The sequence below is a fragment of the Lepeophtheirus salmonis genome, chromosome 1 (genome assembly GCF_016086655.4).
Source record: "Lepeophtheirus salmonis chromosome 1, UVic_Lsal_1.4, whole genome shotgun sequence".
Classification (NCBI taxonomy): Eukaryota; Metazoa; Arthropoda; class Copepoda; order Siphonostomatoida; family Caligidae; genus Lepeophtheirus; species Lepeophtheirus salmonis.
Genome location: NC_052131.2, coordinates 47,969,130 through 47,995,067, shown reverse-complemented (window position 1 = coordinate 47,995,067; position 25,938 = coordinate 47,969,130). Strand labels below are relative to the sequence as shown.

General features: G+C 30.9%; 3 protein-coding genes across 4 annotated transcripts; all 3 read left to right on the top strand.

Moving 5' to 3' along the window:
* The first annotated feature begins 1,280 nt into the window (after positions 1-1,280).
* On the top strand, positions 1,281-3,660 carry LOC139907600 (neprilysin-2-like). Of its 2 annotated transcripts, none has more exons than XM_071894050.1 (5): positions 1,281-1,318; positions 1,959-2,211; positions 2,878-3,249; positions 3,308-3,543; positions 3,610-3,660. In XM_071894050.1, exons 1-4 carry the CDS (start codon positions 1,290-1,292, stop codon positions 3,407-3,409), a joined length of 756 nt encoding a protein of 251 aa, XP_071750151.1. In that variant the 5' UTR covers positions 1,281-1,289; the 3' UTR covers positions 3,410-3,543; positions 3,610-3,660. The 2 variants fall into 2 exon arrangements, with proteins under 2 accessions (XP_071750151.1, XP_071750152.1); XM_071894051.1 differs by having other exon boundaries at positions 1,292-1,330.
* LOC121118385 (neprilysin-2-like) lies at positions 3,409-5,031 on the top strand. The gene is made up of 5 exons (XM_040712992.2): positions 3,409-3,543; positions 3,610-4,185; positions 4,245-4,464; positions 4,525-4,704; positions 4,766-5,031. Exons 1-5 carry the CDS (start codon positions 3,409-3,411, stop codon positions 5,029-5,031), a joined length of 1,377 nt encoding a protein of 458 aa, XP_040568926.1.
* Positions 5,032-21,124: 16,093 nt separating this feature from the next.
* Positions 21,125-25,013, top strand: LOC121131857 (neprilysin-2). The gene is made up of 8 exons (XM_040727249.2): positions 21,125-21,221; positions 21,897-22,149; positions 22,806-23,177; positions 23,236-23,471; positions 23,538-24,113; positions 24,174-24,393; positions 24,454-24,633; positions 24,695-25,013. The coding sequence occupies exons 4-8, from the start codon at positions 23,337-23,339 to the stop codon at positions 24,958-24,960; spliced, it is 1,377 nt and encodes a 458-aa protein (XP_040583183.1). The 5' UTR covers positions 21,125-21,221; positions 21,897-22,149; positions 22,806-23,177; positions 23,236-23,336; the 3' UTR covers positions 24,961-25,013.
* Positions 25,014-25,938: the final 925 nt, after the last annotated feature.

Here is a 25,938-nt window from a genome sequence, read left to right as displayed (position 1 = left end):
CCTTCAAAGTTGGGAGTAGACCCCTCCACCCCCCAGTCACTAAGTAGGTACGGAAGGAGGATATTCAGTCTTTTATGAGGTCAAATCACGATCATCGGCAAGCTCGACAAATCCATCAATAACATCTGTAATCGGCAAAAATGCTAACGCGGTGAAACATTTAATATTTAAATAAAAATCGGTCTTGTTGGAATATCTCAATTTTAAACCTAAGTTTTAAGTTTAAGTTTTTTTTTAAACCTCTTTGACTTTTAATTAAATAAACCATTTTTACAGTTTAGATATAGATTGTAAATACAAAGTAAGGAATATAGAGAGTTTCTGTAGTGTTTAAATATATATTTACATTTATTGAAACAAATTGTTCAATTAATGGAATTAAACATTAACAAAGGAATGTACATTAATATTGGTTATCCATACATACACATGAATAAATTGGGAGCCAGATTCACATTCTTAATTGGAATAAATGAATATATAAAGTTGTATTATACAAATTGTTTTATAAATATCACTAAAGTTCATTACTAAAAATAAAGTTAGATATTCAAGTATCATTATATCAAATTATGAACATACTCCTAAAAATTTGTTGAAGGAGTATATATATCACTTGTTAAGGTCTCATAACTTGACTTGAGATCCATTTGAGGTATGAATCGCAGGTTCTAGATATATACCTCTAGTTATTCAAGTCCCATGAGTGACGACGTTGTACAGCCTGCTTCCTCCTCTTCAAATAAGAAAGAAAATTAATGAAGAGACGAAGTATATCGTTCCCATCTCTCTGGATTTCATACAAATTCAAATTTTCTCAGTGCTAGTAATCCTAGTACAAACTATCCCTGTACAAATTTTCAGTATGCGAGCTCTCCTGACAACAAAATTTTTTAATTCAATGTTAAAGATTTTTTTTTTGTATTGAAAATATCAAAATTGGCCAATAACAAAAATTGTTATCTATTCTAAATTTGAATCACAAGTGTATACTTTTCAACACACACTAGCCATTAGAGTACTTTTAAGTACTTTTGCCCTTACTTTCAAGACGCTAAAAGGACGTCATAAAACTTATCTACGTCACAAAAATTATATAATAGAAATGGTAACATTGAGAACAATGAATTCATATTTTTTTTGTAAAATATAAACACATGTTGTGACTCAACATGTGTTTCAAAATACGAGTTTCAATTTTAAATTGTACTACTTATAATTTAGTCTGAAAAAGTCCTTTTACCCGACTCCCAGCAAACAAATCCAAACAGCTTTAACAAGCTTTTTGAATGGTTCTTCTTGTTAAAAAACTGTCAAGGTAATGTATTAGGTAAGTTTGTATCGGTCCTAAATATGAAACATAAAATTTGTCTTATTCAGTCCAGTCCCGTCCAAAGATAACCCAAAGAAAGAATTTTTTTAGGAATATTATAGTAAAATATCTTAGTTTACTAAAACTTTGAATAATAATATTCTTCTTGTAGGATAATAATTAACTTATGGCTTAATTAAAGTATATTTATTCTCATAAAATATTGGTGAGATTAATTGATGATCCCCTCAATAGCTGACATAAAGATGATGACGTCCTTAAGTAACAGTTGTTTTATGAGGCGGCCCATGCTTTTGTTTACGATGTGTACGAAACATTGAGGACGAGACTGGAGGGCAAGTCAACATTTTAGACCGATACATCCCTAATATTTGCCATATAGAAGTTTAGTATCATCCCATCATCATTATATTTCGTATACGTAGTTTCGCCTTGATATCGTCAATAAAATAAAATATTTTTTGATTTTTCATTTTCACTTTGTTCCCGTAATCGTCATAAAAAAAAAAAAAAAAAAAACATTTCTTGTCGAATACATTTCGTTTAGTCATGGCTGACAAAATTAAAACTATATAGTTTACAATTACCCTAATTGCTCACTACCTTTCAAATCATAATGCTCTAGAATGAATATTTATCTAAGACTCATCATTGTTCTTACAACAATCAAAGACTTCATAAATGCAAATAAAGTTTGCAATTCTATTGGTTGTCAACAAACAGCTAAAACTATCTTAGAAAATATGGACAGTACCGTAAACCCATGTGATGATTTTTATGCATTTTCTTGTGGAGGGTTCATCAACAAAACCATTGTTCCGAATGGCGAAGAAAAAGTCAACGTCTTGACCAAAACCAAGGATGGATTAATTAGTGATGTAAGTAATTTAATAATGAAAAATGTGATTTTGTAGACTATAAGCAAATTCAAAAACCAATTTACAAACATGTGAACAAAATTTATTTTTTCTTTTGAATTTCATTTTTAATTCTAGTAGCACTTGCCCGCTCATCAAAAATCTGTAATTTTGTTTTGTACCAAGGCGTTCTTTTATTAAAAAACAAAAAAAAACAAAAATAAAAAAAAAACACTTAAAATATGGTGACTTCTTAACGTTAAAATTGTGTTTTCTCAGAATGGAATGATCACATATAAAATATAAGCTAACATTTGATATAAATTTAAAATTTTCCAAAGAATAAATACAATTATTTGCAAGTTAAATTAGTTTTTTTTTTTTTTTTTTTCATTTTTAAAAGTTGTTTCAAAACTATAAGAATGTTAAAATACTGGGGGGAAAAATCAAAATGTATTAAAAACAGGATTGTATGTATAAAAAACTAACCAGAGCTTATGGACTAGTGCATCCAATATTAATAAAACAGAATATTGAAATCAAAAGATTTAAAATAAACAAAGAAATACGCTTGTTATTGGATGTTTCATTGTAGGTAGTGGCCATTTGAAATATATTAATTTAAATAAAAACTTTGATTTGTCCATTATGTTAATATATATAGCATTTTTTTTGTTTTTGTTTTAGATCAATGATTTAATGAATGAAGAACTCAATTCATCAGAACTACAGATATTTAAGGATATGAAAACCTTTTACAAGACATGCATTGATGAAAATAAAATAGAAGAATTAGGTGTAACTCCAATGAAGGATATCTTAAAGCAAATGGGAGGATGGCCCGTTATTGAATGTGACTCTTGGTCTATACCACGTCAAACCTATCGATGGTACAATGAAACCCTCAAACTAAGAAAATTGGGGTTTTCCGCAAAGTATTTTCTTAATTTTTTGGTCGAAACGGATATCAAAAACCCTAACAAGAGAATTATAACGTTGGATCAGCCATATGTAGGATTTTCCAAGTTTTTACTCCAATTTGGAAATGATAGTATTATAGTAAGTTAATTGATAAAATATGTACAAAAATTTATAAAACAAGTTTTATATGGAATAGGAATATATTCAATATATGGTAAATATGGCAGTCTTACTGGGAGCAACGGAAGAAAAAGCCAGAAAAGAGATGCTTCAAGTCTTTGAATTTCAAAAAGCTTGATGAATATATCTATTAAGGATCCAAATTTAACGGATCAATATGAATTGATGAAAGTTAAAGATTTAAGGAAATTAGACGGATGCATTGATTGGCAAAGCTATATTAACGGCATGATTTCAAACTCTAGTATTTTTGTCAGTTAATTTGAAATTTAACCATTCAAAATTTTTTATCAATACTTAAATTATGTAATTTATTAGGTGGAAAAGGAGGAAGAAGTTGTGGTATATGGACGTTCGTACATTGAAAAATTGAAAAATTTAATTTTAAAGACCCCAATTAGAGTCCAAGCAAATTATATGCTTTGGAGAGTTGTAGAAGACTCCTTATTATACCTAAATAAGGAAGCACAAGATATTGCAAATAACTTTGTAACTCCTGTCTTTGGCTACGCACCAGAGACGGATCGTACTCAAGTTTGTTACAAAATAGTCGAAGAGTCCATTGGAATAGGAATGAGTTCGATGTATATTCGAAGATACTTGGCTAAAATACCAAAGGATCTATCTGTAATGCTTGATACGTATTTGAAAAATGAATATTTAAAGAGTTTAAGTGAGGTTAGTTGGATGGACGATGAGACCAAGAAGCGAGCTGAGGTAAAAATGAGGAAAATGAAGATTCTTATAGGATACCCACCTGAACTATTAAGTGATGTGGAAATGAAGAAATACCATCAGGGGCTTCAATCTTTGGAAAAAGACAAACACTTTACAAATATGCTGTCATTAATGCATTACTCAAAAACAAAGGACTATTCATTACTTCGAGTTCCGGTATTTTAAACATTATGTTATTAATTTTTATTTGTGAAAAAAACTTTTTCATTTTTCAGGTCACCAAAAACCACTGGACAAAGAGTGGAACGATTGCAATTGGTAATGGAGCTTATAGATCATTGGTAAATGCTTATGAAATTTACGCCGGTATAATTCGAGGAATAATATATGCAGAAGATCGTCCAAAATATATTAACTTTGCACTCCTCGCTTTCATCGCTGGCCATGAAATCACACATGCATTCGATGTTCATGGACGAACAATTAACGAAAAAGGTATTTTTAGTACGTAGAATACTAATTTTCCCTATTAACCAATATATTATGCCTTTGAAGGAGAAGAAGAGAATTGGTGGAGCAATGCCACACTCACAATGTTTGAGGACAAGAAGCAATGTCTGATTAATCAGTATAATAATTATGAACATTCCGATGATACACCTTTAAACGGAGAATTTATGTTTAGTGAGAACATGGCAGATAATGTTGGAAGTAATGTCGCACATAAAGCATATCGTAATATTCTGTTTTCTCTTGTTTTACATAAAATTCAATCATTATTTATCATCTCTTCTAGTCTCAGCCATCAAGAATGATGTACATGATGAAGATCTTCTTCCAGGGCTAAATTATACCCAGGAACAACTCTATTGGATAAGTAGTGCAAATCTTTGGTGTTCTGTATATAATCCAGAATACATTTTCAACGAAATATTTGATGATCATTCTCCGAACAAGTATCGTGTTATTGGACCTTTGTCTAATAGACCCGAATTTTCAAAGGCTTTTCATTGTGCTGCAAATACACCCATGAATAGAACTGAAAAATGTCAAATGATATAATTATAGTTTTAAGAATTTATACTTATCTTTTGAAATATAAGATAATTTGGCTAACAAAACTATTTCATTCAATATTATTAAATTGGGGTTTCACACTCATAATGAGTTTTGTAATAAATTTACGTCGTGTCAATATGTAAAAGATTTCGTAGGAAATAAAGAAATATGCGACTTATAATTGTATTCGTTTGAACCATTTGTTTTACATTATTATATCTGTCATTCCATGGAAAATTTAAACTTGATTTTTTAAAATCCGATTTGAATAACCCTTTGGAATGTTAAATTACCTATTATCAGAAAACTCAAAAATGAAATTTTAGATCTATAACACAATCTAACTCTGAGCTCCAAGGTTCTTCTTATGATGACATTGGCTAAAAATCGTTTTGAAGACCTTTGAGTATGGTATCAAAGTTCATGAACCAGTTAAATAATGGATACCTGGATCATATTTTTGATATAAAACATTTTGAACATAATATCGTCTTATTTTCATTAATGGGGTTGGGCAAAAAGAGAGGTTTAATAGGTAGCTATATTAATAACATAAATAATAATTTAATAAAATTTGACATTTAATGGTTTATGGATGTGTAGTGCTTATAAAGTTCAGCAAATATTGTGACTTTAAACCATTTCCCCTGCAGTATTCATACATATAAATATTTATTATTAAAAATTATTTCTTACCCAAAACAAATGGTTCAACCAAACCATAAATATGTTTTTAAAGCACTGTCAATCTTCATATATATATAGCTGGATAAATTGATTAGTTATTAAGATACGACAACTACGTGATCCATTTCTGTTCAAATAAAGTTGGTCATAGACTTTTTTCAATGCAATAAGCAACTTTAAGAAGCATTTTTATAATATGGTTAGTGATACTTTAGTTGTAATATAAATTTGTATATTGTTTTTTTGGTTTAATCACGGTAACCATCGGAGTTGACCATCCACCTTTTTAATGGTTCCATGGTTCAAAGCTCTTCCATCACATGTTGAGCAGGAGCCAAACGTACATGCCCCTACATATATAACGAAGACGAGCACCGTCGTTAATATGAACGATATCCGTCGCATGAGAGACAACTACTCACGAGTGTTTTCAAATATTTTACATAAGTTTTCCTTAAGCTCTTCAAGACCAGTGGATGGGCTACAATCGTGAGTTGATTGACATCGGATACTACTAAGGAAAGATTTGCCTTAGAGGACCCCCTAATAATAGCAGGAAGGCCAATCGATCCTCTATATACAGTAACAGGGGATGATTACTTTTTCATATTTATTATTATAATAATAAAATAGAAGCTTTCATTTATATTAAAGAAATCTACATCTAATATTTAATAATTTTAATAGAAAAGTGTTACTCCGCGTTGCTCGGGCCAGGGAGAGCGGGAAATCACATGGACAATGGTCAGTATTATTTCTTCTTTAAAATAACATACCAACATGTATAACCAGGGCGCAAACCTACGCACATTGAGTTCAAGAGAATAATTTCTCCAAATCAAGTTGTCAATTGAGCTACGTCGTTGATAACCATATTCAAATGTGTTTATGACTTTTGGCTCTTACGAACACCCCTATTTTTTCAATTCCTAATATTGGAGGTTGGTTGATAAGTCATTTTAAGGGTTTCACTTATGTCGGTACGAAATCAATCATAAAAATACGATGTAAAAAAGAATCTATGACTTTATTTTTACGTCAGCAACGATATTTTAATTAATTAATCGATATTGAAATAAAGAAAAAAAATTAAATTCACTATTTATTCTTTTAAATATTTCAATTTTTTTTTTTTTTCAAAAGAAGCCCTCAAACTTGAAGACTCATATGAGGTTTATAAAGAATAGATTTTTACTATCAATTTGGAATCTTGTATTTTCATTTCATACAGTTTGATCAATTTGGAACTTAATGCTTCCACAACTCTTCGTTTGCTCACTTTCTCTCTGAATAATCTGTCTTTAAACCTTGGATCAAGGAGACTTGAAATAGCCAAAACATTCATCTCTTCAATATTGCTAAATCTTTCATATATGTACTTGTTAACAGATTTTTCCTGACAATTGTCTGTCTATACTATAAAGAGGAACAAATACTTTAGTGCTAGCATAGTATTTTAGTAACTAATTTGTCGAAGGTATTACTTTTTAGACAGTAGCAAACAACTCTCCAGAAAGTTGTGTTTTTGCCTCATACAGAAGCTTCAAGACGTTGACAGTATGCTTAATGATAAAATAATGTTCAGCGCTAATGTTTCCCAAATCCAATTCTGACTGCGACAATAGAAAAGAAATTGGTTCTTTCAGCTCTTGTAAGCGTTCAAGCATAAGATAGAATCCGTTCCATATAGTTTGCATTTCTTGTAGCAGCTTTTGACTTGTTTGAACCTAACCTTTTTTGTTATTCCTCTAGTTTCTCTCCTAATCTTTGACTTTTCTTAGTAAGATTAACTATCTTGGATACTTGGGCCCTCATTCTTGTGAGAGTTTAATTAGATTTAATAGATTCCTTCACCACAACGTTGATACTATTTGTATAACATGAGATATGGGGAATATTCATATCATTTATTGCCTTCATTATGTTTGCTCCATTGTCAGTTATTCGTTCAATAATCTTGTCCCATACTTCAAACTCATAAAAAATAATACCTAGTTATTTATAATTAGCTTTGCTATATAACTTCCACGAATTCTTTTGCAATCGATAACATATGATTGCTATGTAGTATCTGTATTTGTCCAAAAGTGATAAGTCAGTGCAATAAAGCCTACATGTTTTATGATAATAATTATTTAAGGTTTAAAAACACAGATTTACAAAGGGCTTTACAAACTTGCTTGACTGCCCAAGAAAAATAAAACAAAACCCCAACCATGAGAGCTCAAATGAAGTATCTGAGGTTTTATTTCACAGTCAATCATGTCCAGTTCTAGTGGAGTTTCCCTTATGATCCATGATGATGTTACTTGTTCCTTGCTCATTGTGTAATCTAGTGTCTTTTTGCGGTTAAAGGATAAAACAATGTGATCCCCAATGCAGTCACGCTGACAAGTTATTGATTAGGGGTTTAGGAAAGATTTTTACGGTTAATTTCATATATTTATTTATATAATATGAATTTAAAATTTTATCCATTCATACGTAAAAAGAATGTTTATATGTATGTAGCGGGCCGTCAGAAAGACTTGGAACATAATGAACGTTGAACAATTTATTACACCCTGTGGATTTAAATGAAATTCTATATAATTTTTTTCATTGGAAATTGTTCATTACTTATTAGAGAATATCATTTATGAATTTGAGCCCCTTTGTCCTCAATCACACACTCCATGCGATCCCGGAACACGTTGGCAACGTAGTGAGTTGACATTGATCGCCACTCTTTCTTCAAACAATTGGACTAATATTATTATTATTGTTTTCAATTTGCCATCAGATACTAAACTCAGGGGGATTCAGGTCAAGGCTATGCAGTGGCCAGAAGCCCTTCGACAAGAAATTCATTTTTTTGCCGTATGTGCAGGTGCCCCGTCATGTTGAAAGCAATAATCAGTTTTCTTTTATTGCTTTGTAATCTTGTGAACATAGGGAAGCACTTTTGTTTGAAAAATCATCAAGTAATCCCTGCAAATCAGTCTGCAACTAACCAAAATCCTCCAGAGATGTTCGTAAGGAAACTTGCGAAAGAAAAGAGTTTGTGAAACAACTATTGGAAGCAAGTAAGGTCCAGTAAACCAGTATGGACTTGGAAATAGAGACTGATAATAAAGGGCTTTTGTAAATTTGTAGCGGGATCACTGAGTACCAACAAGAGTCTTTCACCAAGAGGCAAAGCACTCAGATTCATGTTTACAAATTTGAAAAAGAAGTCCAGTGTGAGGAAGCAAATGGGCTTTTACTTTGGGAGCGCAAATGCAAAATATTGTAAAAATATCTTTCTTTGACAGAAAGAGAATTGTATCCGTACAAAACCAAGTGCAAGTTACTAAACTCAAAGAAGTTTAAACAAAATTTAATATGGACCACCCTAGAAAAGAGCTACTCCAAAATCGAAGAAATAAGAACGACGTCCTTAAATGTTCCTTCATCTTTTTTTAATAAAAAACATAAGTGTAGAATTTCCTTGCTGCCTCACCTTTATATATAGTCACCTTGAGTTATATCCAGACAAAATAGTCCATTGGATTCAGATTAGGGGAGTGAGGAGGCCAAACGTAATTATTGAGACTTCAACATTTATAAGATCCAGATCATTGTTCACTAAAATCAACACAACAACGCACCTACGTTCTGCAACTGAAAATGTAATTGGGTTGAAAGCTTCTGTTGTTGACTCCATGGCGGTGTTTTGCCAACTAAGTGAAACGTTTATATATATATTTTAGCACAAATAAATATTCAAAATTCATATATGTCAGAAAAATCCAGAAATCTGAAGCATCAGATTTTTATTTGTTCGAATGCATGAAGTAGTTCTTATAATTACAATCTGAAGAGTTCATTTTTGAAATTACTCATACTCAAATGGAGTCCCTCTGTCCAGTAGCCCCAGAACAGGTTGATATAGTTTTAAATAGTAAACACCAAATATTGTTGACACCATAATGAAATAACTTTTTATTGTTATTGCTTTCTAAAAAGTGAGAGTCAATGCCCCCCACGATATATCTAAAAACAATTTGACAATAATACTATTGAATTAGGAAGAAACATCCCATGAAATACCCCATTTAATATCCTGTAATACTCACCAGCCCACAAGTTGTACAGGTAAACTGCTGGTCCTGAAAGTATGTCAAATTCTAACGCTGTCGCTTCTTTGACCCTCAAGTACCCCTTATAATATCCCAAATACATTCTGGCCCACGGATTGTCCAGATGAACTGCCTGTCTTTGATGCCAAATCCCTTTTATATCTTCATCCTTGGAACCATTTCCACCTAATTAACTCTAATGCTGATAATGTAATCGGCCCTCAGGGAATCAATGGAGTAAAATGTGCACATTGTGTCTGAGAATAATCCCTTCATTTATTACCTTTTGTTTCCTTAATAAATATATCTAAATTGCATTAACGCCGGTAGAAATTACAATTTCAACTAATATAAAAACCCGTGGCTGAGCCTTATTTTGAGCAGGGTGCCTTGATGCTGGGGATTTTTTCTATAATTCAATAGTTTGATTGCCAGAATATAACATAATTGCAATGAAATTGCACACGATAATGTTAACTAGCATTAAAGTTATATTGCTTACAATGATGTTGCTTCACGATGATATTACCCCCAATTTTTTTTTGTCTCACAATGATAATAATGTACGCCACGAATTTAAATCGCAATCATATTAACCTATATTAGCCAATTGTCCCCAGTTCAACCATTGCCGGAAATTATTCACATTTTAACACGAATTGATAGAAAAGAAGCATATAAATGAACAGCTTACAACAAAATACAATGTAAACTTGTATGTTAGTGAGATAAGGCCGTCCCTAATGTGGCATATATGATTTTTATAGCTATTTCTGAACCTAATCACAGTTGCTTTATAATTAAAAAAATGATAAATACTTAGTTATTTAATATATTTTCAAATCATAAAAAAACTTACAAAAGGTTGCGTGGTATTATCGCAACTTTTATACTAAAATACCCAATAATTTATTGAAATTTTATATTTCATGAGTTATTCTAACGATTAATACTTAAGAAACTTGTAAGTGAAATATTTATGTTTTTTTACTTTTAAATAAGCAAATATTAGAACTATTTGACTCAGAAATAATACAAAAATAAAAGCATTAATAGGAAAGTGTTAATTTTCAGGTCTTTTGTTCTTTTTTCAACCATTTTCTTGAGTTTAAACTAAAGTACGAAAAAATTACGAAGGAACTTAACTCATCCATATAAATATGTACTGGTTAATTTTTTTACAGGTAACAAAATTTGAACTATAATGTTTCTTAAGATTTTTTATTTTTAACAAAATTCTTTGGAATGATTTGTGTTTATTTAGTCTAAATGCAACTATGTGAATGTAATTATAGTTAAGTTTCATTGTTATATTTGTTGAGTATAAATAAATTTAATTGATGTAAAAACTATCGTCACAATGTACAATTCTCAAAACACCAAGATTATAAAATTGAAAATCTTTTTCATTAATATTAAGGAAATCGTAAATTATGTACTAGTTGTCACAATAGGATTAACAAAAAGAAGGAGTTAAATTTTATTGTCTATAAAAAATGTATTCCTCTATTGCCTTGTTTTATTATTTATATAGACCTAAAATGTATACAAATATTTTACTACATCCTTATACATTTATAAACACCTCAAACTTTTTTTCTTTCTGCAACGAGTATGGGATCCTTACACCTTATATTATATCTAATTTAACAATTTTTTGGGATTTTCAATACATATTACTTTGATTTAATTCAAATATCAGTGTTTATTATTGGCATTGTTATGTACTGCAATGCAATGACTATTACACATGGGCTTAAACCAAAATGTAACCAGTACATTTGGGGGACACTTATAAACCTACGTATTAGTATAAATACGTGCAAATATCACTAATTTTTTCTACAAATGAATATAATGAAATTTAAATTAGTTACAGGACAAATTGTCCATCTTTGGACCACAAGCTACGAACTTAAATTCACCATTTATCAAGAAATGATAAATAATACAATCAATTATCATTAAATAAATATATATTTCAAAACCAAATTATTATCATAGAGCTCATCTCTTCTCAAAATTAAACTTCTTTACTTTATCCAAAATTCTCCAACCCATGAATAATTTTTTTTGCAAAAAGCATTTATTTCTTCAAAATTAAACGGTGCTATGCTTTCACTATTCGGATCTTTCTTTTTTAGCCATGTATTTGAAAATTTAACGTTGAATAAATGTCATCAGCGCCTTGTTTGGAACTCAGGATAACCATTGTTTGCATAAAATTCAAGGCCATAAATGGTACTTTCATGGAACATGGCACCTGCTAGCTGGACGTTTGTTTTTTGAGTACTTTACAGGTTTTGTTTGCTAGATATTTTATTAATTTGTTACATAGATAAATTCAGCAATAATTTCTTCCCCATCAAACTTTTTCTCCAAGAAGGCGTTCTATTTGCATTGAATCAAATAACAGAAATAACTTTGTCCCACTATCAATATATGGGTATCCAATGTGCTGTTGCATAGCCCTTGAGTGTAGAATTTTCTGTTTGCTGAATATCCATTCATCAGTGATGCAACTGGCTCAAAACCAACAGGTGTTATTGCTTCTACAACTTGGTAGAATGATTTTCCAAAAAAATTATTTCCTAATTTTGTCAAAGGTACCATTCCTATAGTGTCTTCATATTTGTTAATTAAGCTCTTGACACAAAGCAATGTCTTGGTTAGTGTATCTCTTCCATGTTCCATACTTTAAAATTTCCCTCCTTTACATATACTCACAAACTGTTCTTTAAAATGAAAAATATAGCTTACAGCTTACCAGTAGGTATACTTTATCCATAATAATGGTCGCAACTCTTTCTCTATCGTTGAGATTCTTTAGTCTTTGTTCCGTTAGTGACTCTGAAGCAGGTTGAGAGCCTTGTTAGCCACTGAATAGTTGGTCATTTCAGTTTTCATTGGCTAAAAATAAGTTTGTACAAAGACGTCGATGGCTTTTTCCAAATAAGAACCATTGTTCATAATTAAAATCGTTACTTTTTATTATTATATTCAATTATCAACTACATATTATTTCCGCGAAGAGCGTACTAAAAAAAAAAGTAAAATTCAAAATACTAATGAGTACTGAGGAAGCAGTTTCTTTCCTATTGTCCCTCTCATGTACACTTTCCTTTCCTTTAAAAACTAGTTTAAGCCCCTGTATATATTTTAGTTATTGATCAATGATTTACTCTCGCACACAGTGTCTCAAGTCTCTTGAAAAACGACAAAAAACTTACCCAAACTTTGATGCACGGGGAATCCTTAAAATTTTTTTGAGGAACTATATATATTTTTTTATCTTTTTTACATGACTTTTTACGCGTAAGATTTGGCTCTTTCTCTATGTCTGGAGCGTCAATAATATCATAGGACCGGCACTAGGATGTATTTGCATGTGGGTCGGCAAGGTTATATAATTATGACGTCATCAGGAGTGCCGTATGATTTTTAAGGTTGCCCGTGACTAGAATTTTCCTTGGGGTATCGAGTAGTCTAATTTAAATATTTCCTGTTTTACGAATGAATCAAATTTCCAACTAAAATTTTTAAAAAATATTCTTTTTTCTTCTATGATTTAAGTTTAAAGTCTATACCCTTTATGAGATATTCATTTTTTATACAGTTGGATTGACCCAAAAAAAAGTATCAATTTTTATTATTCCCCTTCTGATACGTACAAGACTTCAGTGAGGATTCCTTAATATGACATACATATATGTATAAAACAGTTGTATCAGTCAAAATTTGGCTATATTGTATATATGTATTTAATAGATGATACTAAGGAATATATTATCAGAGTGGAACAAATGTACAAGAATGAACAGCTGAAACAACATCAACCCATTTGTTCGTTTGGATTACTTCTATTATTTGTTGTTCCTTATCCAGTGGCTTCAAATAGATTGAATTCCTTAGCAACATTAAATTCCATCTCCTCATGCTTTTGGATCGTTCTGTTTCCGAACATATTTGTGTACTGGTAGTTGAAGAGGGCCGTATAGGGTCTTCTTCAACTTCTTCTCCGACTTTAATTCAATGTGTTATTTTGTCTGGCGATACGTTGAGTCAAAGGTAGACAGATGTCTTCACACAACCAAGAAGTCCCTGATAGACTCCATCGTCCTGGAATACATGAATTTGGATTGGGCTATAGTTTATAGAGCCTGCACGCAAATCAGAACCCAAGCTGAGCCCGTTATTGAGGCCAACGGAGGCTATATTGAGTGAGATATACTCTCAATGATTGTATCTGCAATTTTATGTTAATTTAAAGGAAATGCATTGATCAAAAGCACCGGATTATGTTGTTATTCCGTGTAAATGAAATAGTTCACTTTTAATGTATTGGAATATTCGGAGAAAAATAATTTTACGGGAATCTTTCTCAAAGTAAAAATAACCGAAAAGAACTCAGAAAACAGTCCCTACTAAAGAGTGCTTTTTTCTGTTCCCTAAAATATTCTTAGAAAGAGAATTAGCTTACTCTATATTAAATAGTCTTTCTCATATGTCATTTGTCTATTTGAACCTATATCTAGATAAACAAAACAAAATGACGACAAAATTGGCGCCCCTATATTTTATTTCACTTTTTATTCTTTTATGCGCTTGACAGAAAAGAACAATTATATTAATTATTTACCTATTTTTGAAAAAAACCGTACCCAAAATATCAAAATGATGCAAATTGTGGAAAAATACAGTTTTATTAGGATAATTTAAAGCATCTAACATATCTATCATAATTGAATAAAATTTTTTTGCTATATTATATGGATAAATCAAGATTTAAGACATTTTTTTGGGTGTTGTCGGAATCTGGCTCCCTCAGATATCCGATCCTGTTATCATATACCTGATTCCATCATATACATTGTTTTACCTCCAAAAAGAGTGTCTTAATTTTTCTTTACAAAAATGGCATCCTTAGTTTTATGTAGCCATTGCACGTAGTTATACAATTAATTAGTTTGAAGTCAGTATACCTAACTAAGGCAAAAATGGAGAATACTACAACCAAAATACAACATGTGTAACAACTTATACTAATCAACATGGTAAGCCTGCCAAATTGAAGAATGTTTTGGAGGAGAGAAGCTTAGTTGTTATGACGTTGCAGTAGATCAGCTACCAGCGTTTGGGATGAAGGGGTAGGAGGAAATGGTGTCGATTTATTTTCTTCTTCCTATTAATACATAATTTTAGGCTTGTGAACGGAACGCAAAATTGAACGGTGTTCCATGGAACGTGCTTTCTATGAACGGAACGCTGAACATAACGGATTTTTTTTTTGGAATGCTGAACCCTAAAAATGGGGTTTTAGTGTTCCGTTCCAATAGATAATAGTAATTTCGGAAGAAGTGTAGGTGTCCACGAGATGAATATCCTAGAAACTATGCAATTTTCAGGAGCAATTTTTGAAATTGGGGAGGTATCTAAAGCCTCCACCCCTGGAGACGCCCCTGATATTAATATTCGTGTAAATGTGAAATAACCACTCTAAAAAGTATATAATTATTATTTATGTCCCTTCTATGCAAGTAATAATCTAATTTCTTTTTTTTACTCAATGAAACGAATTCTCACCCTCTTAGTTTTTTATTTTTTGTTGTAATTTTTCGTGGGGATTTAAAGTACTTCACATTGAGTGGATATTTGAGTTAGATATGATGCTTAACGTTACTATCTACAATCAAGGTAATAGTATTTCTATTAATCTTGGCTGCAATGTATTTTTTCAATGTCGCCTACATGTTTAAAAAAAACTATTTATTTCTATCAAAAATACACGAATCATATATACAAGGGTTCAATCATTTATATCCATAAAATGACAGGCAATATTTCAAAGAGTTATTAGGGGCATTGAATTTCAATTTCCGAGATAAATTGAAATACCCAAGATTGTGAATCATAGTTTAAAAAATCTGTTTTCTCTACTTGACTTAATTTGGACCAATATTGTCTTAGAAATTATTAATTTCCTAATTCTATAAATATAGGAGTGAATTTTGGTTACTTTAAATACAATTAACGGTACCTGAAAAGGATCAGAATCCTTTGTTCGTTGAAATGAACTATAATTTGTTGGAAAATTTATTTCATATTCAATTTTGAGAAAAAAATTTCGAACTTCCTTTTGGGTTGACGTGCTACAAATATACAATATTATTAAAATGACTCAGCACTATTAAGAGTTGGTCATAAGTTATATATATAATATATTTTAATAATTAATTATGACTTAATTCATCTATATTTACATACATGATTAAGAGGAGATCGATATGAATCAAAACGGACATAGCTATTCTACTTCTGTGAAAATAAAAGATTGTTATTTTTTGTTGGCTATTAGTCTTTTGAACGTTAGTTTGATTATTATTTTTTTTATAATTCTCATTTTTCTGACAAAAAACAAAGCTTTGGCACTCCAAACATATATTAAATCGTTCTCGTTTTTCTACATTCAATTTAATTTGGAATATCCGACTTTTTCATCCATCAAAAACTTATTTAAAATTATTTTAGTTATTCCTCCTTCACCCCCTTGTATTAGTTTCAATCTAGGAGTTTCTCTCTCTTAGATATTATTTTTTTATGTAAAATGACTACCAGTAGTTGTTTTTTTAAAATAGGTAAGCATTGAGTTTATGAAGAATAATAATGATTGCTACTAATACTTTAATCCCTTCTATCAATAGTGTATCTATATTATTTGTTGTCATTAAAAATTACTTCATATAACGAAACAAAGGAACCATATAGGAATTGCAAGCCTGCTCACTTCATTTGAAAGGGAAGGGCTACAACCCTGTCCCCAGAATAGGTTTTGTTTGAACCTTAGAAATATGATGGCAATATTTTGTTTGTCTTCCAAAAAATCTTATATATACAAAAAGAAACCTATCTCCCCCCCCCCTCTGTTTTTGCTGCCTAGCAACAGTTTTTGTTTTCTTATAACTCTATCTACTATAAAAAAATAAGAAGTGAAGGGAAGATTGTATTAGCCAGTTAATTTGTCTTGGATTGTTGCAATTCAAATGAACATTCTATTGAAGCATTGGATATTACTAAGGGTGATAATTTTGGTAAGAATAGAAAAGCGTGCGAGGAGAAGAGAAGAAATACTTATGGCATCATTGATTAAATAATATACATCTTCTTCTATCAATCATGAACGTTATCATTCCCGCCTTTATTATTCAATATTAATATAATAATATTAGATGGGGATAGTCGATAGAGAACTGAATAAAATGCAAAAAATAACGTCGCCATCTGTCTGGATATCTGAAAATGGAGGCCTAGGAATTTGGAAAATACTTACCGGATGAAAAACAGATGGTGTGTCGGATTTGTCGATATAAATGTGCCTTTAGTCCCCTGTCTAGAATTACACACCACTCAATATCCTCATCTCATAACAAGATTCATCTATAAAATCAAGTTAATGATGAATACATCAAGTCAGACTTTAACTTTGATATCACAAAGATGCTTATTACATGTAATATACCCTTATCCATTGCTAATCATCTACGTTCAAAAAATTTATGGAGAAATACACGGGCAAACCTATCCCTTCCGGAGGAACCATCATGAAATTAATGGAGGATATATTGCGGTTTTGGTTCGACTTTGTCGGTTCTGGTTCTAGCAGTTCAAGAACCAGAATATTATATATAATAATAATATTACTTATAATTATTTTTTACGGGGCATGCATCTTGAAATTGACATTGAAATCATAAACAATATTATGATCATGGTACCCATTTGCTAGTACATTCTTATAAGGAATGGGATCACTTAAAAAATACAAAATCGAATATAAATTGTTGGAGATCCATATTTTTTTATAAATTAAATTTTTTTTTATTTTTATAATATAAGCTTTAATATTCCTTATAATTATGAATGATGAATATTTATAAGGGTCTAAAGAAGAGTGTCCTTTTTCAGCCTAAAAATAGTCCCAATATACTATAATCCCAGATATTTCAGAATTCAGACAACTGAAAGAAAAACTGAGATCAGTGTGGATTCTTCAAGCACCAAGCACTAATCAAAATAAATACAGTGTACGTTCGATATAAATAATCTCTTTTTATAACTAGAATCAAGTATAAAGCAATATTATAGGGTTTTAAATATAAGGAAAAATCTCTTGAATCTTTTTTAGGAGCTGCAAAAGTTCAAATACCCCTAGCCTTTTTCGGGTTTTGGATCTTTTCGGATAATACAAGTAAACTTATATCGTATATGGGTGATTCGGATCCTGATCCTAAACCCTCCTATCTTTACGCCACACCATTCCTATATTATATTAGAAACATAAGAGGAAGAAGATGTGTTATGGGGCTGGCAAGGTTAATAAAAATACATGGTTATACCATAACGCATGTACGACATAAGTTTGACTTCCACCACACTTTTAATATTGACGTCATAGTAGATGAGTGGTTGTGTGTTTTGTCAAAATCTGGGTTTCCTGTCCAGTAGCGGGTACGATACATTAAATTGAAAATTCTAGCAATAGTGACGTCATAGAATATAAGTGGTTGCGTGTTTTTTCTTCAAAATCTGCCTGTCTGTCCAGCAGTTGGTACAATACATCAGATTGAAAATTCTAGCAAGCCCGATTACATGACAGTATAAACTTATATTTCTATTAAGCTGGGGCTTTAAGTAAAGGACTCAAAGGTCCTTGAGTAATAAGTACTTAGTTTTGAGCCAGAAGACCACTCTATTAATTGGCGTAGGGAGCGGGGAGGGGAGAAAAGAAAGGAAAAATTGTAAATCTACATTTCATCATGAAATATCCATTATTGGCTGCGGGTGATCAGGCAACATGGCTGAGCTTTGCTATCTGGGCTGCAGATAATTTGGTTCGCTCAGTAGTCAACTTGTGCCTGTAGTGATTGTACGTCATTTTTAGTTTTCTTTTAATCTTACAGTCCCTTTTCATAATAACTATGTCGAGCAAAGAAATAAAATTGTCTGACGAATATGTACAATATGGATTCACCTGTATAAAGGAACGTGTGCGAGTCAGCGTGCTCAATACATTATTTGCACTGCCTATGAGCAATTCTAGTCTAGCATCGGCGCAACTCAAGGAAGACTTGATAAATCTGCATGGAGATGGGAAATACAAAAACACAACCCTTGCTGAGTTCAAGGAGAAGAAAGCCAGATTTGTTGAAGGCTTTGTACCCATCGACAAACCAATCAGTTCAAATGACACTATCAGAAGTAAAATAGACGACATGAGCAATTACATTTTTGCTCAATTAGTTGTAGATCTAATTTCAAGCCCTGCTAAATTCATCATCCAACACGATGATGTCACTGACATTTTTAATCTATGAAATAAGACGTGATAAAAGAAGATTTTTTACTTTGTAAGCCTCTTACAACAACAACTAAGGCAGTCAATGTAAAGAAACTCTTGTATGACTTCTTCAGAGACGACCATCTTTTATGGAATATGGTTTTTGCAGTTTTTACAAACGGAGCTCCAACCATACTGGGACGACACTTTGACTTTGGAGAAATAATAAAATATAATGCACCACATTTTATGGTGGACGAACTGTATTTTGCACAGGCAAGTGTCGGGAACAAAAATCTTGCCTCAAAAACTGGCATATGTATGAAAAATTATTAGTGGATACAGTGGTAGTCGCAGACAAAAATCGTGAAATAAAGACTGTTGTTCAAGCTCTCATGAATCCAAGTCCAGACGGAACAAATAGAAGGATAGCAAAGCATTCATCTACCAACTGCCTTAATTCTTTTTTTTACTTAGGACAATTACCTAAAAACAATATGCGAAACACTTAGAAATGGCAAAATCTAAAAAGTTTCACAGTAGTGCATCAATTATTAGGAGACGCTGTAGTATATTGGGGATCTTAGGCTTTAATGGGGATCCAAAAAGAGTATGGGAGAACCTTTTACTTCTTATGAACAAAAGTGGTTCCGATATCGAATGGTTACATCCTCACTCAACACTAATAAATCAGCAGTGCAGAGTAAATACTGCCCTTTCTGTCGCTTTAGGGTTAGAAAAAAAGGCAACCTCATTCGTAAGTATCTGGATGCACCCTTCAAAGTTGGGAGTAGACCCCTCCACCCCCCAGTCACTAAGTAGGTACGGAAGGAGGATATTCAGTCTTTTATGAGGTCAAATCACGATCAAAGCTCGACAAATCCATCAATAACATCTGTAATCGGCAAAAATGCTAACGCGGTGAAACATTTAATATTTAAATAAAAATCGGTCTTGTTGGAATATCTCATTTTAAACCTAAGTTTTAAGTTTAAGTTTTTTTTAAAAATCTTTGACAATTAAATAAACCATTTTTACAGTTTAGATATAGATTGTAAATACAAAGTAAGGAATTAATAGTGTTTAAAAATATTTACATTTATTGAAACAAATTGTTCAATTAATGGAATTAAACATTAACAAAGGAATGTACATTAATATTGGTTATCCATACATACACATGAATAAATTGGGAGCCGGATTCACATTCTTAATTGGAATAAATGAATATATAAAGTTGTATTATACAAATTGTTTTATAAATATCACTAAAGTTCATTACTAAAAATAAAGTTAGATATTCAAGTATCATTATATCAAATTATGAACATACTCCTAAAAATTTGTTGAAGGAGTATATATATCACTTGTTAAGGTCTCATAACTTGACTTGAGATCCATTTGAGGTATGAATCGCAGGTTCTAGATATATACCTCTAGTTATTCAAGTCCCATGAGTGACGACGTTGTACAGCCTGCTTCCTCCTCTTCAAATAAGAAAGAAAATTAATGAAGAGACAAAGTACATCGTTCACATCTCTCTGGATTTCATACAAATTCAAATTTTCTCAGTGCTAGTAATCCTAGTACAAACTATCCCTGTACAAATTTTCAGTATGCGAGCTCTCCTGACAACAAAATTTTTTTAATTCAATGTTAAAGATTTTTTTTTTTGTATTGAAAATATCAAAATTGGCCAATAACAAAAATTGTTATCTATTCTAAATTTGAATCACAAGTGTATACTTTTCAACACACACTAGCCATTAGAGTACTTTTAAGTACTTTTGCCCTTACTTTCAAGACGCTAAAAGGACGTCATAAAACTTATCTACGTCACAAAAATTATATAATAGAAATGGTAACATTGAGAACAATGAATTCATTTTTTTTTTGTAAAATATAAACACATGTTGTGACTCAACATGTGTTTCAAAATACGAGTTTCAATTTTAAATTGTACTACTTATAATTTAGTCTGAAAAAGTCCTTTTACCCGACTCCCAGCAAACAAATCCAAACAGCTTTAACAAGCTTTTTTGAATGGTTCTTCTTGTTAAAAAACTGTCAAGGTAATGTATTAGGTAAGTTTGTATCGGTCCTAAATATGAAACATAAAATTTGTCTTATTCAGTCCAGTCCCGTCCAAAGATAACCCAAAGAAAGAATTTTTTTAGGAATATTATAGTAAAATATCTTAGTTTACTAAAACTTTGAATAATAATATTCTTCTTGTAGGATAATAATTAACTTATGGCTTAATTAAAGTATATTTATTCTCATAAAATATTGGTGAGATTAATTGATGATCCCCTCAATAGCTGACATAAAGATGATGACGTCCTTAAGTAACAGTTGTTTTATGAGGCGGCCCATGCTTTTGTTTACGATGTGTACGAAACATTGAGGACGAGACTGGAGGGCAAGTCAACATTTTAGACCGATACATCCCTAATATTTGCCATATAGAAGTTTAGTATCAGTATTAATTTTGTCACACTTATTTCAATTACATTTCATCCCATCATCATTATATTTCGTATACGTAGTTTCGCCTTGATATCGTCAATAAAATAAAATATTTTTTGATTTTTCATTTTCACTTTGTTCCCGTAATCGTCATAAAAAAAAAAAAAAAAAACATTTCTTGTCGAATACATTTCGTTTAGTCATGGCTGACAAAATTAACACTATATAGTTTACAATTACCCTAATTGCTCACTACCTTTCAAATCATAATGCTCTAGAATGAATATTTATCTAAGACTCATCATTGTTCTTACAACAATCAAAGACTTCATAAATGCAAATAAAGTTTGCAATTCTATTGGTTGTCAACAAACAGCTAAAACTATTTTAGAAAATATGGACAGTACCGTAAACCCATGTGATGATTTTTATGCATTTTCTTGTGGAGGGTTCATCAACAAAACCATTGTTCCGAATGGCGAAGAAAAAGTCAACGTCTTGACCAAAACCAAGGATGGATTAATTAGTGATGTAAGTAATTTAATAATGAAAAATGTGATTTTGTAGACTATAAGCAAATTCAAAAACCAATTTACAAACATGTGAACAAAATTTATTTTTTCTTTTGAATTTCATTTTTAATTCTAGTAGCACTTGCCCGCTCATCAAAAATCTGTAATTTTGTTTTGTACCAAGGCGTTCTTTTATTTAAAAAAAAACAAAATAAAAACAAAAACACTTAAAATATGGTGACTTCTTAACGTTAAAATTGTGTTTTCTCAGAATGGAATGATCACATATAAAATATAAGCTAACATTTGATATAAATTTAAAATTTTCCAAAGAATAAATACAATTATTTTCAATTGAAATTAGTTTTTTTTTTTTTTTTCATTTTTAAAAGTTGTTTCAAAACTATAAGAATGTTAAAATACTGGGGGAAAAATCAAAATGTATTAAAAACAGGATTAGATGTATAAAAAACTAACCAGAGCTTATGGACTAGTGCATCCAATATTAATAAAACAGAATATTGAAATCAAAAGATTTAAAATAAACAAAGAAATACGCTTGTTATTGGATGTTTCATTGTAGGTAGTGGCCATTTGAAATATATTAATTTAAATAAAAACTTTGATTTGTCCATTATGTTAATATATATAGCATTTTTTTTGTTTTTGTTTTAGATCAATGATTTAATGAATGAAGAACTCAATTCATCAGAACTACAGATATTTAAGGATATGAAAACCTTTTACAAGACATGCATTGATGAAAATAAAATAGAAGAATTAGGTGTAACTCCAATGAAGGATATCTTAAAGCAAATGGGAGGATGGCCCGTTATTGAATGTGACTCTTGGTCTATACCACGTCAAACCTATCGATGGTACAATGAAACCCTCAAACTAAGAAAATTGGGGTTTTCCGCAAAGTATTTTCTTAATTTTTTGGTCGAAACGGATATCAAAAACCCTAACAAGAGAATTATAACGTTGGATCAGCCATATGTAGGATTTTCCAAGTTTTTACTCCAATTTGGAAATGATAGTATTATAGTAAGTTAATTGATAAAATATGTACAAAAATTTATAAAACAAGTTTTATATGGAATAGGAATATATTCAATATATGGTAAATATGGCAGTCTTACTGGGAGCAACGGAAGAAAAAGCCAGAAAAGAGATGCTTCAAGTCTTTGAATTTCAAAAAGCTTGATGAATATATCTATTAAGGATCCAAATTTAACGGATCAATATGAATTGATGAAAGTTAAAGATTTAAGGAAATTAGACGGATGCATTGATTGGCAAAGCTATATTAACGGCATGATTTCAAACTCTAGTATTTTTGTCAGTTAATTTGAAATTTAACCATTCAAAATTTTTTATCAATACTTAAATTATGTAATTTATTAGGTGGAAAAGGAGGAAGAAGTTGTGGTATATGGACGTTCGTACATTGAAAAATTGAAAAATTTAATTTTAAAGACCCCAATTAGAGTCCAAGCAAATTATATGCTTTGGAGAGTTGTAGAAGACTCCTTATTATACCTAAATAAGGAAGCACAAGATATTGCAAATAACTTTGTAACTCCTGTCTTTGGCTACGCACCAGAGACGGATCGTACTAAAGTTTGTTACAAAATAGTCGAAGAGTCCATTGGAATAGGAATGAGTTCGATGTATATTCGAAGATACTTGGCTAAAATACCAAAGGATCTATCTGTAATGCTTGATACGTATTTGAAAAATGAATATTTAAAGAGTTTAAGTGAGGTTAGTTGGATGGACGATGAGACCAAGAAGCGAGCTGAGGTAAAAATGAGGAAAATGAAGATTCTTATAGGATACCCACCTGAACTATTAAGTGATGTGGAAATGAAGAAATACTATCAGGGGCTTCAATCTTTGGAAAAAGACAAACACTTTACAAATATGCTGTCATTAATGCATTACTCAAAAACAAAGGACTATTCATTACTTCGAGTTCCGGTATTTTTAAACATTATGTTATTAATTTTTATTTGTGAAAAAAACTTTTTCATTTTTCAGGTCACCAAAAACCACTGGACAAAGAGTGGAACGATTGCAATTGGTAATGGAGCTTATAGATCATTGGTAAATGCTTATGAAATTTACGCCGGTATAATTCGAGGAATAATATATGCAGAAGATCGTCCAAAATATATTAACTTTGCACTCCTCGCTTTCATCGCTGGCCATGAAATCACACATGCATTCGATGTTCATGGACGAACAATTAACGAAAAAGGTATTTTTAGTACGTCGAATACTAATTTTCCCTATTAACCAATATATTATGCCTTTGAAGGAGAAGAAGAGAATTGGTGGAGCAATGCCACACTCACAATGTTTGAGGACAAGAAGCAATGTCTGATTAATCAGTATAATAATTATGAACATTCTGATGATACACCCTTAGACGGAGAATTTATGTTTAGTGAGAACATGGCAGATAATGTTGGAATTAATGTCGCACATAAAGCATATCGTAATATTCTGTTTTCTCTTGTTTTACATAAAATTCAATCATTATTTATCATCTCTTCTAGTCTCAGCCATCAAGAATGATGTACATGATGAAGATCTTCTTCCAGGGCTAAATTATACCCAGGAACAACTCTATTGGATAAGTAGTGCAAATCTTTGGTGTTCTGTATATAATCCAGAATACATTTTCAACGAAATATTTGATGATCATTCTCCGAACAAGTATCGTGTTATTGGACCTTTGTCTAATAGACCCGAATTTTCAAAGGCTTTTCATTGTGCTGCAAATACACCCATGAATAGAACTGAAAAATGTCAAATGATATAATTATAGTTTTAAGAATTTATACTTATCTTTTGAAATATAAGATAATTTGGCTAACAAAACTATTTCATTCAATATTATTAAATTGGGGTTTCACACTCATAATGAGTTTTGTAATAAATTTACGTCGTGTCAATATGTAAAAGATTTCGTAGGAAATAAAGAAATATGCGACTTATAATTGTATTCGTTTGAACCATTTGTTTTACATTATTATATCTGTCATTCCATGGAAAATTTAAACTTGATTTTTTTAAATCCGATTTGAATAACCCTTTGGAATGTTAAATTACCTATTATCAGAAAACTCAAAAATGAAATTTTAGATCTATAACACAATCTAACTCTGAGCTCCAAGGTTCTTCTTATGATGACATTGGCTAAAAATCGTTTTGAAGACCTTTGAGTATGGTATCAAAGTTCATGAACCAGTTAAATAATGGATACCTGGATCATATTTTTGATATAAAACATTTTGAACATAATATCGTCTTATTTTCATTAATGGGGTTGGGCAAAAAGAGACGTTTAATTAATAACATAAATAATAATTTAATAAAATTTGACATTCAATGGTTTATGGATGTGTAGTGCTTATAAAGTTCAGCAAATATTGTGACTTTAAACCATTTCCCCTGCAGTATTCATACATATAAATATTTATTATTAAAAATTATTTCTTACCCAAAACAAATGGTTCAACCAAACCATAAATATGTTTTTAAAGCACTGTCAATCTTCATATATATATAGCTGGATAAATTGATTAGTTATTAAGATACGATAACTACGTGATCCATTTATGTTCAAATAAAGTTGGTCATAGACTTTTTTTTCAATGCAATAAGCAACTTTAAGAAGCATTTTTATAATATGGTTAGTGATACTTTAGTTGTAATATAAATTTGTATATTGTTTTTTTGGTTTAATCACGGTAACCATCGGAGTTGACCATCCACCTTTTTAATGGTTCCATGGTTC

Excerpts from the sequence above, each read along its gene's own strand:
- LOC139907600 (XM_071894050.1), top strand. The coding sequence starts at position 1,290 with ATGGTTCTTCTTGTTAAAAAACTGTCAAG. Across the intron at positions 1,319-1,958 it reads CTTGTTAAAAAACTGTCAAG|AATGAATATTTATCTAAGAC; the intron begins GTAATGTATTAG and ends ATAATGCTCTAG. Across the intron at positions 3,250-3,307 it reads TTGGAAATGATAGTATTATA|GAATATATTCAATATATGGT; the intron begins GTAAGTTAATTG and ends TATATGGAATAG.
- LOC121118385 (XM_040712992.2), top strand. The coding sequence starts at position 3,409 with ATGAATATATCTATTAAGGATCCAAATTTAACGGATCAATATGAATTG. Across the intron at positions 4,186-4,244 it reads ATTCATTACTTCGAGTTCCG|GTCACCAAAAACCACTGGAC; the intron begins GTATTTTAAACA and ends TTCATTTTTCAG. Across the intron at positions 4,465-4,524 it reads ACGAACAATTAACGAAAAAG|GAGAAGAAGAGAATTGGTGG; the intron begins GTATTTTTAGTA and ends ATGCCTTTGAAG.
- LOC121131857 (XM_040727249.2), top strand. The coding sequence starts at position 23,337 with ATGAATATATCTATTAAGGATCCAAATTTAACGGATCAATATGAATTG. Across the intron at positions 24,114-24,173 it reads ATTCATTACTTCGAGTTCCG|GTCACCAAAAACCACTGGAC; the intron begins GTATTTTTAAAC and ends TTCATTTTTCAG. Across the intron at positions 24,634-24,694 it reads TGTCGCACATAAAGCATATC|TCTCAGCCATCAAGAATGAT; the intron begins GTAATATTCTGT and ends CATCTCTTCTAG.